A 12,656-nucleotide genomic window follows, 5' to 3' on the forward strand; every position below is an offset into this window, starting at 1 on the left:
ATCTATCTTCACGCAGATTTGTTGTTTCACAGCGTTAATCCTTGACAAGAGGAAGTGGGAAGAGATTCCTGCACGATGCTGACCATAGCGTAGCGTCATCGCTATTCAATGTTATGATTGTGAGCAGTGTTGCCAATTTTCGTTCTCTCGTGTTTAATTTACCAAGTCAAATTAATATACTAGAAAAAAAAGTTCTAAAAAACAGGACATAATACAATGTTCTAAAAAAAACAGAGGAATTCACCTCTTGTAATAAGATGAATAACTTACTATAAAGCAATTACCGTATATAAAATTACCATTGACACATGAGGCATTAATTTGTTTAGCTTGGCTTAGACATTTTTTTTATACATAGCAATCAATCAGTCAGTTTTATATAGGTATTTAAGTACAACGGGAGCGAAACTAGATTTCATAGTGGATTTGCAATGTCCATTAATTTATAATAAAGTAATTATCTTATTAGGATAGATTCGTTATTTTACTTTTTAACCCTTTTATTAAAAAAAAAAACTTTTGTTTGAAACCAGTTTCTTTTTAAAATAAAACAAAAATGAATTTTATTTTCTCACCTTTTTGTTACCACACTATTTAAAGTAGGTAATTGCATTAAAGTTAGGATATTAACTTCCTATAAAATAGGTCGGCCTAAGAAACATACGTACAGAATTATACGTGAACGTACAATAATTACCGTCCCCTCGCCAAGTGGGCTTCGTATTGGACAAACACCATGTGTGTCAGTTCTCGTGGGGTTTTCCCCTTTCTTCCTACTTTCTTCATACCATTATTATTATCGTTCCCCGTTAGCCTTGGTGCATAATCGTGGAATGTTGAAATACAGTATTAACACTGACAGACATTGAAGAGTTTCATCTTCTAGCTCCGAAGGCTGTCATCAGACCCTTGTGAAATTTACATGGGAGTAGCAAAAAAGCATACTCTTTCCAAAAAAACAGTGGTGCACCTATGCTGAGGCCATGTGTAAACATACCCATAATGTACACTCATGTCCAAAATAATTGTCGCATATCTATAACTGTCTTCTTGTAAGAATATAATTTGATAATGATTTTGCAGGATATTTTTAAAACTGATACTATGTGTGTAATCGGAAATGTATATTTGTGTTAAATTTCATAGGAAAACAATTATAAATACGAAAATTACAGTGAGTAAAAGAAAATGTTGCTAAATGGATAAGAAAGTTTTGTTTTCGTTTTATTGTTGTTATTTGTTGCTCTTTTGACATGAAATTTGCTACATACTTGTCTTTGCCGATTATACACATACTAACATTATAAGAAAAACCGGGCTAATTCATTATCAAATTATATTCCTACAACAACATATTTATAGACATGCGACAATAATTTTGGACATGAGTGTACATACATACGAGTCGAATTGAGAACCACCATTTTAAGTCGATTAAAATTGAACAACTAGAATAAGTTATTCCATTCTTGGCCGCCAATTTGAAATTCTATTGATGGTTTATAATAAAACGTAAACAATATATAAAAAATATTGGAAAGTTAAGTCATGATATGAAATTAAATATTTGCGTAAACGTACTATGTTTATGCTTGGCAAATGACGGAGAAACTGGTAAAATGTCAAGTTCAAGAAACGGAAGAACATCGAGAAAAGGTACAGCCACAATCTTATCCCTCACATTTATATAGTCCAGGATCGAACTAGAAACCCTTAAAACAAGAAGTAGACTTGACCATACTGCTTTGTTTAATCATGAATTTTTAATACAGTTAGAGACAATTGGGAATATAGGTGTGTGCTCCATTATTTGAGTGTCGACCTAGTCTACCGGTTCTTCTTGACTTACGATATCCTCGATCTCGAAATGTCCTGCCCTTCCAGTTGTTGGTATTTTCACCACCTTTCTCTCTTTATTCAACAGATGTTTTCTCAGATATAATTACCGTAATATTAGAAATATCTATAAATGTACAAAATCGCGTACATTTTTTTCAAGAGTTCTGCTTTCTATAGAATATATGATACCAGAGTATTACGCAAATAGGGGATATTACGGGTTTTAATCCCCATCCTTCCCCTTACGAGATATGAAAAAATATATATATTTACCATATTAAGATAAATATACAAAAATCCTAAAACAATATGAACTTGGAAGTTTGAACTCATCTTCCCCTTCTATAAAATGATATTACTTATCTTCTTCATCTGACTGTAAGTTCCTATCTTTTTAACCCTACAGCCAAGTTGACTATTTCACTAATATTATTGTAATGTTAACTTGTTTGAAATAAAATAGTTTCAATAGTTACAGCACATACTGTAACTAAAATGGTCCTGACGTGAATATGAATAGCCTGTTTTAAATGGAAATATATAAATTAGTAAATTATTGTAAAGAAATATTGTTAATGGCGCCAGATATGTTTGAGTTCCAGTATGTAATATAAAAGTCTTATCAAAATAAAATTTAAAAAAAAAAAAAAATACTTTAGACAATTTGTGAAGTATAAAGATTGAATTAAATGTAAGTATACTACTCTTGTACTTACCTGGCTGTCATCTTGTATTCTGCTGCAAGTTACAATGTTGAATTGTTAACACTAGTTGCTAAACAACGACATTACAAGGATAATGTGAATATAATAGATAACATATTGTTAATTACAATAAAGCTGGAAGCCCCTGATTGTTAAAGAATAAAACACGTTTCGATCCAACAAAATTAATTAATGTGGCATTAAAATATTTCACAAAACCCTTTCATACTTTGGCTCATCTTTTTATGTATAAAGAAAACTTTTTTTTTATTTTATTTTTTTAATCTGAGGATACGTCTATGAACGTTTTAGATTGTAGAGAACCATCTTACGATTTGAAGCTTTCAGTAATAATAATAATATAATTGCTTTGTCTACCGGGAAAAAAAAAAAAAGTTTTTAAATTTTATTCCCATTGATAGCCCAAGACAGGATTCGAATCTCCGCTCAAAATAAAGCTAATCGAGAATTCCAGGTAAAAGTTGTGTGATACATAATCCCGTTGGAGAATCAGTAAGAAGGTGTGGTTTACTGCAGTCTGATTTATTTTCATCATTCAGTATATTTCACACGTGATCTGCGGAACTAATCCGATATTGATTAAACTTTGGATAAAGGTAGACCGTGACTTACGTAGTACGCATGTGAAATATTTTCCTGTGTAGAACAAGTTATAGACCTTCAAACTTACGAGTTTAGACTTAATTAAATAAATAAAAACTATTTAGAACAAAGATTAAGGGAAATTAGGTTGATCAAACCTGTTAAACGTTAGGTAAATGGAGTGTATTAGTAATAAAGATTTGCTAAAATCAGGGAACGGTGACTTGTTTTCAATTAGGATACTCACTCGTTTTCAGTTTAAAGTTGTCTAAAAGTTTTGCACTGTCATCCATCTGCTTGTGTGGAGTTGTTGGTCTTCCATTGAGCAGTACCTAGGTACCAGATGTGGGAAAATTAGACAGATACGGCGAATACCTGAGAAGTTCAAAATGAGGAAAACCACCACTGCTGCATTGCAGTACTTAAAAGACATCTAAAAAAGCTAAATGTGAAGAACTTCGAGAGCTCGTGCCATAATTTTCCGTAGCTAGGTCCAGATTTGGGGAAAATTTTATATTTTTCTATTTAAGATGTTTTACTGAACAGAACAACAAAATGTTGATTGTTATCAATACATGAAATTATGATGATTGGTGCATTGAAATGTTTTAAGTTGCTCAACTATAGTCTATTGTTTGAATACAATCATAAAACATTGGGCATTTCTAAATTGACATTTGCTTCACTCTGTGCCAGTTCCTACTGTTACCCAACTTTAATACCAAAACTTAACATATGTGTATCATTGAAGGATCAGTGAATCTCTCGTTTATGTCAAGGTTTCTTTCCCAATAGTAACGGAGTCGAGTTGAGTCGAGACGGGGAAGGGAATTATATTCGAATACAAATCCCAAATTCTTGAAACGAAATCACCTGGACTACAAGTAGAAATCCGGACCGTAATTGTGAGGAATTACAGTACTCTCCTTTTGTTATGAAATATTTTTAATAATAATAATAGATTTGGATATTCCTTGAAATGGAATAAGGTTACAATTGGATCAAAATTAACATCTCATGTGATTATGACATGTTGAAATATCACGTGTGTAGACAATGTGAACATCATGCTTGATTAAATTATATTTTCTAGAAAAAGGTAGTAACTTAAAAGTAATTTTGTATAATTCAGATTTTAATGGACTGAGGGAGACAACGTAGATTTAAATACCCACTGCGGTGAGGCAAAAATAAATAAAAGCAACCACCTAACTGATTAGACAAAAGTTGAGGAAGGAGTAAACAAGAATTTACAGAGATGAATACAAGAAACTCATTTACAAGATGTAGCAAAGAAATTGTTTCAATCATTTCGACTATCATTATCAAATCGACTATCATTATCGAATTAATCTAAAATCCTTTGAGAAACTAGTAGCAAAATAAATAGAAAAAAAGGCTGATTTTCGAACACAACGTTACGAAGAAAACATTCAGAGTAACAAGAAAATAAAAAGGAAACCTGCATTGATCCTTCCCACGAGTGCATAATTTCAAAACGGTATTATGATCCAGATATAGATATCCCACATGGTTTTATAGTTGGAACTGATACCACACCTTCTATATTCGGAATTCCAGAATTCTGGTCCACTTATCCCTTTTTCAAATTCAGTAGCGTTTAGTTCGAGTAAAAAATTTCTCTAACCTTTTTATGTACTTAAATGTTGTGGCAACCGAGAAGTTCAATATTAACACCCGAATTAAAGAATACATTAGATAATCAAAAAAGCCACAAGAAGAGGGTATATCGGGACTGTCATTTCACCTAAAGCAACATACACGTAATATAAAAATAATTAACATAATAGGTTCAGGGAACGAAAAAAAGAGATATTAAAGAATCATTCTTTATTCATAAATATCTAGCTATCTACCTTTAATTTGTATTTTGGTTCTGACAACAGTAACAGCATAGACACCACGCTTCTTTCAAATTTTCTTTCTTCCACTGTGCTCTGCTCGATTTTTTCAGTACCCATTTTTTACGTTACGTTCATTTGGTGGTAGGTAGTCCTGATCGCATACCATATTTCTCCTATTCACTGAAGACGGAATTAGCTTATTGTTCCGATACGTCTGGAGAATATTTAGTTTTCCCATAGGAGGATATATTGGTGACTAACCATTTTTTTCTTGTGAACCAGAAGTTGTATATTTTATATATCGGGTGTTCTAAAAATGGTGCCCACAGAACACTCTTCTACAGGTTAAAATAAAGCGAAAATGATAAATGATGAAATGCCCTCCGGGGCCTCCTTCTGCCGCTATGGGGAATCAAAATTTCACAATGTGGCAACGTCGCAGATTAATTTGGAGCCATTAGCATTACTCTACGAATACAACAAGCAGTTGAATCGATTGCTACACTAAGTGATGCTAGTACCAATCAATATCGACTTTAGTTGCCATATGGAAAGAATCGATAGAACTATTTGATAGATTGGTACATCTAATCTATGGTTCTTTATTTGCGACGTTGCCACATAGTGCAATTTGTGTCTGCAGACGATGACTCGAAAGGTATATATATATATATATATATATATATATATATATATATATATATATATATATATATATATATTGCTTTATTTTGACTTTTAGAATAATGCTCTAAAACGATACTACTATATACAATAGCCCGTAATTATGATTAACTCTTGTACGTGTAATTTTTAATTAACTATAATATTGTTCAGAGATCGATCTATCACATCAAGTTGAACAAAATAACATGTTAGGGGGTAAATTTTCATGCGTAATTTTCGAAAAAAGTGACAAAAATGAATTTGTGTCTCGTTATAAAAATATGTCTTTTGTTGCTAATCTGACGCAGTTGATACTTTTTATTCAGCTGAAATATTTCTTTATCCATTTATGTAGTGTGTGTTGTCTGTTGTTAAGTAACAGCATTGCATCTGTTGTTGGATTTGTCTTAACAGTGACATACATACTCCTAACTGGGCCATATACAGTCTTAAAAGTGACGGTATGTGGCCCGGTTAGGAGTATGTATGTGTTAATAAACTTAGATTTAAAACATCTTATCACGCAAAACAACTACAAATTGATTGCATAACAAGAAAGTTCTTTCTTATTTAAAGCTGTATTTATTTACATCTTTGGAAGCAACATGAACTTATTTTTCCTTACATAATCTGCAAATTTTCTGCAGGTGTTTATAGTAAGTTGTAACTCGGCTTTTATTAAATCTAAATTTCACCGTTTCCCATCATTAGACTACATGCTGTTCATGAAAGAACAAATACACTCCGTTTGAATATTAGTTGATTGAATTCTCAGAACAAAAGCAAGAATTCTAAGCATTAATTCTTTTCTCTTTTGCATCTGTCAAAAATATTTGGTTTTTGCCTTTGTCATTACAGATACCTCTGTTTCTTGTCCTTTACACTTTTTCCACAATATTATCATCAGAGGAAATCTCTGCATTGATATTTTCTCTCAGAAAACAAAATTTGTCATCGAGATTATTTTCATTTGTATCTGTAAACTAATGCCATTCTTTAAATGTGGTGTCCATTTTGCTGTCTTTTTTCTTTCTTTCTTTCTTTCAGTAAAGAAGACATGAGCTCCCGGATAAATCAAATCGGGAGACGGGAAGAAGTATAAAAATTGTGTGAAATACGTGAGCTCTCGCATAATATGGGAAAGTTACCAACTGTACGGTACTACCTTCCCTGTCTATTTTATGCTTGATAATGACGACCAAGTAATGCCGTTAAAATTCATGGAAGGAGCAAATCTTTTCATTATGCAATGGAACTATGCTGTATTTTAGCTTCTGTTCATTTCTTCCTATCTAATCATACTTGCAAGATTATTCATCAAGTCCCTTATTAACATAGCGTGGGATAGCAAAAGAACGTTGACTTGCATGTTTTTCTGATGTAGCACTAGTGTAGCTGCGCTCACTTTCATGACACCGTTCTTGATATTCCTTATTTACATTCTATTAGCAGAAGTTCCCGTATCTCGCACAGAGAGATTTAATGGATACTACATTTATACGCTTACGCGTGTCGCTGTTCGTGGTACACTTCTTGCATTATCGGCAAATTTCTGCCGGGCTAATCAGTTGCACCACCACTTATCTCACTCACACACACACACACACACACTCTCTCTCCTTTTTTGTGTGTGTGTAAATTATCAAGAAACGCAAAAACACGTGTTGAACTATTTTAAATGAAAATTCTAAATACCAAATTTCATTTATCCACACCTAAAGAATTTTTATTTGAGGTGTATCTATGGATATTGTACATTTAGCATTTTTTGATAATTGAATCAGTGCGTAGAAAAAGGAGAATATTTCTCAACACGTTATTTTTGAAAAACGAAAAGTAAAACTGCTTACCGGAAATACCATTGCTTACGTAAAAATATCTGAATGGGAGATTTGTAGCGTATGTTAAGACCTTTCGTTTCCCAAAATTCCCAAAACGTAATGGCATTGGATATTTAGTTATAGAGAAAGTGCTATCGTGGAATGTTATCCTTTATTTTTGGAAGGTTCTTTTTCTACGCACCGATTCAGTTTCAAATACGAAATTTCACGTTTCTAAACTATGAGTCTCGGGATATAGACATCTCATTATAATAACTGCAACCCCCATTTTTTTCACCTCTTTCCTTCCCTTCTAGGCCAAATATCAAAAACTCTTAAACATGTATGTAATTATTGTAGATGAAAAGTAAAAATACTAGATTCCATGTCACTAATATTAAAGGATTCCGAGATATATGGGCATATAATAATTGCAAACTTCATACCTTCCAGTTCGAACTTCCAATCATATTTCCTAATTGATACTTTAGTCACAAGTCATATGTATTATCCAAATTTCAAGTTTCTAGCTTAAGCAGTTTGGCAGAAAATTGATCAGTCAATCAGGATTTCTTCTTTTATATAGAGAAAGCATTAAAATTCACTGGTCAGGAAAGGTATAAAACATGAGGCGCCTAGTATCAAAAGCCGCCAGATCCATTTTCCGTACCGAAGTTGAGTTACACGCTTCGTTTGTTACACGTTTGATCTGAAGAAATTCCAAGGAAGCGGTATTTTGTTTAAAAGTTTAGTATATCAGCAAAAAACTAGTTCAAATATGGGACTTTGTACGTGTATATATGGAGCTTCACTGGCACGTTTTGCGAAATTAATCGAAACTGAGCTAAATGGATGTCGCGGATTTTGATACTGAGCGCCTCATATGAAATATCATCAGAAGAGAAAGTTTTATTTATTTATTGTTACGGGCACTGCTTAAATTTGTGACAACTGATTGTAGTTTTTTTCTATTATTTCAGAGAATGGAGAAAATATAGTATTGAAAACTGAAAACTTCACATTATTGGAATTACTTCAATTATATAACAAGTACGTCACACCGCTTGCTCCTCAAGAAGAAACACCTGTAGTGCAAACAAAGTCTGTGAAGAAGAGGAGAAAATAACGTAGTACCTATTCAAGAGAACGTAGTTGAGACTGTGAACAGTTATTACTGAGTTTCAATTAAAAGTAGATAAAGAATATATATTCAAAATGGTTCAGAAAGACCCAGGATATAATATGAAAATTATAGACACATTATATAATCAAGTGCCAGCTTTTACTGATGTCTTCGATGAAGAAACTTGGTATATTTTTGTAGCTTGTTTTACGGCTGCAACTGTTCTAGTGGCATTCATCTTGTCTCGGTTTATTACATTGAAGCCAGTAGAATAAACTAATAATAACCAAATATTTACTTGTTTCCTTCTCTGTGAGCTTTCCAATATGGGGACACCATACTCAGTTCCATGATACGTAACAACCAGGTTTATTCTGTAAGTCTGTATTGAGACGATGCTGTATATTGTTACCGATAGTTATAGTAACCATAAATGTATCTAAATAATGAAACTTATGTTTTCCTCGAAATATCCTACGCAAAATACTACATAAATATTATGGATAGAAAGAAAAATTTGGTTCTTTTCTCAGAATGTTGAGTGATGTATATCCTTTCAATCCATTAATAATTAGTTTTCAAAACAGATAAATATTTCGACACTCTAATTTCACTGATACGAACTCGCAAATACAGGCATATTGAAATTCATATAATACACAACGCACTAAATGTAAACCACTAAATACATATCTACTTTCAAGTATCTCAGTAGCACAAATTTCCTAATTGACACTTCGTGAGCGTAAATGATTGAATATTCTGTAGTAATGGTATCTTAGTCATACTAGGCATGATATGACCCAGTAAAATCTAATATCCGAAATATTAATGTCAAGAAACAATAGGATACTGAAAAAAAAAAAAGCGCAGTAAGGTAGTTGTGTTGTTATTTATTATTACGGTTACTGAAATACAAAACCCGTAACAACAATATAAATACAAGATTCTCATTATTCAACAAAAGATCAATAAAGAAATAGTACAGAGGAATATAAGTTAATCCAAAGGAAATATTCAATTTCGAAATAAATAACTTCAATACATCGTTTTTAAGATTTCTGCGCTGCAGTATATTTTTTTTCTCCTTTCTTTTCTTGACTATTCGAACTGCATTGGAGAAAGATTAACGGTACATACTGTCCTATAAGTGTTTGCTACTAAGAATCTTTTTATAGCAAGATAAGAGAAATACAATAGATAATAAATAAATAATGTAAAAATATATATAATAAAGATTAGGATTTGTCTTACGAGTTAAACCAGCACTGTCAATATAAATGTATAGTGTAAGAGCGCCACGTAGCGATTCATTCATTTTGCTTTTCCTATGCCTGTATATGTGTATTTGTATGGTAAACGGAATCTTTACATTCATTTTGTTCACTGAATGGCATTACCATTTCCAGAAGTAAACTGCATACAATACTGGTACTTAGTTTTGAAATATGTCCGACCATCATTATCAAATAGTTGCAAATGATAGGTAAGATAGACTGAAGATTACAATCACGTCAACAACTACTATTCTTCTGATTTACACTTCTCTTGGAAAAATAGTTCTAGTTCGATTATAACATTCCATCACAATTTAAAAAAAAAAAAAAAGCCACTTTTAATAGAAATCTTGGACACTACACTTATTTTCAAATTCGTGACTCAAGAAATATTAGCAGTAGAAATGTTCTTTTTGAACTGTTTGCCAAATCAAGAAACTAAATAAGAGAGTAATATATAAAATATATGCGTTATTCATATAGTTAATTTTGGATTTGGCATTAATTACATAGGCGCTGTACTTATATTGACGTCCACCAATACCTCGAGAATTAACTAGCCATTTGAGTTGTAAAAATGAATAATATCAAAATAATTAAATTATTTTTTTTAAATTTAACATTAATTTGAAAACTGGTTACAGACATAACATGCTACAAAAACGGCAAACAAATTCAGTGATCGGTGATTCAGCGTGTACATGATACCTAATGACGAAAGTTGAAACAGCCATTGTTTGCAAACATTACCAGTGGTTTACGTAAAATATACAAGTGACATTGCACTACAGGAACTTTAATTATTAAAAAGTCAGGTTATAAAAGCTTCTACTTTAATCCATATAGATTTTGCTAGAGATTATCAGGCTACTTGCAGTCGTTCCTAGGCCTATTAGGTATGAACATACCGGTAAGAAATGTGATAGAATAAAATACTATGAATGGGGTGGCTGAATTATAATGTCCTCCCGTTTGGGTAGTTGAATAATTGTAAGTATTATATTACGTCTATAGAAGTAATGAAACTATCAGAGAAAGGTACTTGAAACATTATCAGTAAAAAAGTTTGGCGATTTGTACAAAAATATTGAATTAAAGTTATTGATCAATACACAAAACCTTTAACTACGAAACATTAAGAGATTCCTTCCGTAAGGTTTAAAAAAAAATACTTTTTTTTTTAACAAATGAACAATAGGTTGCTGGTTAAAAAAAAGAAAAGAAACTTGTGAATGAGTATCTGTACATACGTTCATTCCTATGGTATATCATAGATTCCTGTACGTAAACAGAATAGTTGGGTAAAAATATTAGATGTAAGAAAGGACTTGGATAGTTTAGCTTCAGGATCTTTGGAGGTTTCTATTTTTAGTATATTGATTCTCAGCGTATTTCAGAAAACTTCAAAGTAACTACGCGTTACATTTTTGTTGAGTTAAATGTGTGAAGATAATTTTAATTTGTGAGCTTGAATGAAGTGTTATACCCTAAAAATAAATATTATATTACCTATAAATAGGCTTCCGTTCTGACTCCGTATCAATTAGCAAAAGATTATTTTTCCTTATAAAAAGTGGAAAAATCATTTACTACTTCTCTGTGAGATGCAATTCAGTTTCTGCAAATCAGTTTCTTATTGCCAGTGTTAAAATCACCTAAGAGAACTAGTTTTGCTGGATTTTTTTTTTTCTGTGATAGAAACTAAGCAGAATAAAGAAGATTGGAAGTTCAGTTACACTTTTATTTATGCATTTATATATGAAAATTTACCTTATTTATAGTATTGCGTACTACAGCTTTTTTAAATACAGCCACTACATTTGTTCAAAATATATGTTTAGTTTTTTCTGAGTAAATAGATTATGCTACTCTTTTCTCAACGCTAAAATGGCTGTCGCGTTGTTGCTTCCTATATAATAAGTAATGCAATGATTTTTATATTTATCCTGAAAAAAATGACTGCTGGAGTACTTTTTCCACGACTTTAAGAATTGCTAATTTCTTTTGCACTTTGATACGGATTTAGCTATGAAGCTTCTTCCCTTTATTTAGTAGAAGTAAATGTCCTATTTGGAAAGTTAGTAGTTGCCTTTATAACTTCAAAGTCATGAAATATGATTAATGACAGCAATTAAAAAAATAAACAAAGTATATTTCACTCAAAAAATATTTTCTAATTTCAAAAGCTGTATTTTTATATGATGATATTAGATTCAAATGCACACGTGTACACTAATTTTTAAACTTTCGCACTTAAACCATGTTGATATACTACAAAATTAATGAGTTGTTTTAATTTTTTTATATATTATAATTACTACTATCAATTTAGTGCTCACATAATATGTGAAGCGATTAGATTACAACTAAGGAATCTCAGTACGTTCATACTTAACTACACTGTGAAATTTCGTGGTATATACGATATGTATTGCTTGACCTAGCCATGTTGAAGTTTTCTTAATTAAAATGGAAGTTTTTCACTATAATGTGCATTGTACATGTAATAAAAAAAAAAAATCTATTCGTTGTATGTGCCACTATATTTGTTCAAAATATGTGTGTAATACTATTTGATTTATTTGTATAAAAACATGTGTTTTTCCTCGGAAAGTAATTATGTTCTTATTGTCAAAATGTTAACTGTTAGATATAATGTAGAATTGTTATGTAGAAAATAAATAACATCTGAAAACAAATAATTTATTTGGTTCGTAAAAATGCATGTAAAACAAACTATAAGCCATACATAAACATGT

General features: G+C 31.5%; 3 protein-coding genes across 4 annotated transcripts in view; 2 read left to right on the forward strand and 1 right to left on the reverse strand.

Moving 5' to 3' along the window:
• Positions 1 to 8,623, forward strand: part of mRpL53 (mitochondrial ribosomal protein L53) — a 41,433-nt gene extending 32,810 nt beyond the window's left edge. Inside the window, exon 3 of the mRNA XM_081755718.1 lies at positions 8,478 to 8,623. Within this exon, the coding sequence (XP_081611844.1) occupies positions 8,478 to 8,623 (146 nt within the window). The remainder of the gene's footprint in view (positions 1 to 8,477) is intronic.
• AGO1 (protein argonaute-1) overlaps positions 1 to 12,656 on the reverse strand; it is a 259,835-nt gene that overhangs the window by 182,919 nt on the left and 64,260 nt on the right. The window lies entirely within an intron of this gene.
• LOC145683976 (uncharacterized) lies at positions 8,713 to 12,596 on the forward strand. The gene has a single exon (XM_081755719.1). It carries the CDS (start codon positions 8,713 to 8,715, stop codon positions 8,893 to 8,895), a length of 183 nt encoding a protein of 60 aa, XP_081611845.1. The 3' UTR covers positions 8,896 to 12,596.

The sequence above is a fragment of the Thermobia domestica genome, chromosome 4 (assembly GCF_964235325.1).
Source record: "Thermobia domestica chromosome 4, izTheDome1.hap1.1, whole genome shotgun sequence".
In the NCBI taxonomy this organism is placed as follows: Eukaryota; Metazoa; Arthropoda; class Insecta; order Zygentoma; family Lepismatidae; genus Thermobia; species Thermobia domestica.

Coding starts and splice junctions, on each gene's coding strand:
- LOC145683976 (XM_081755719.1), top strand. CDS start 8,713: ATGGTTCAGAAAGACCCAGGATATAATATGAAAATTATAGACACATTA.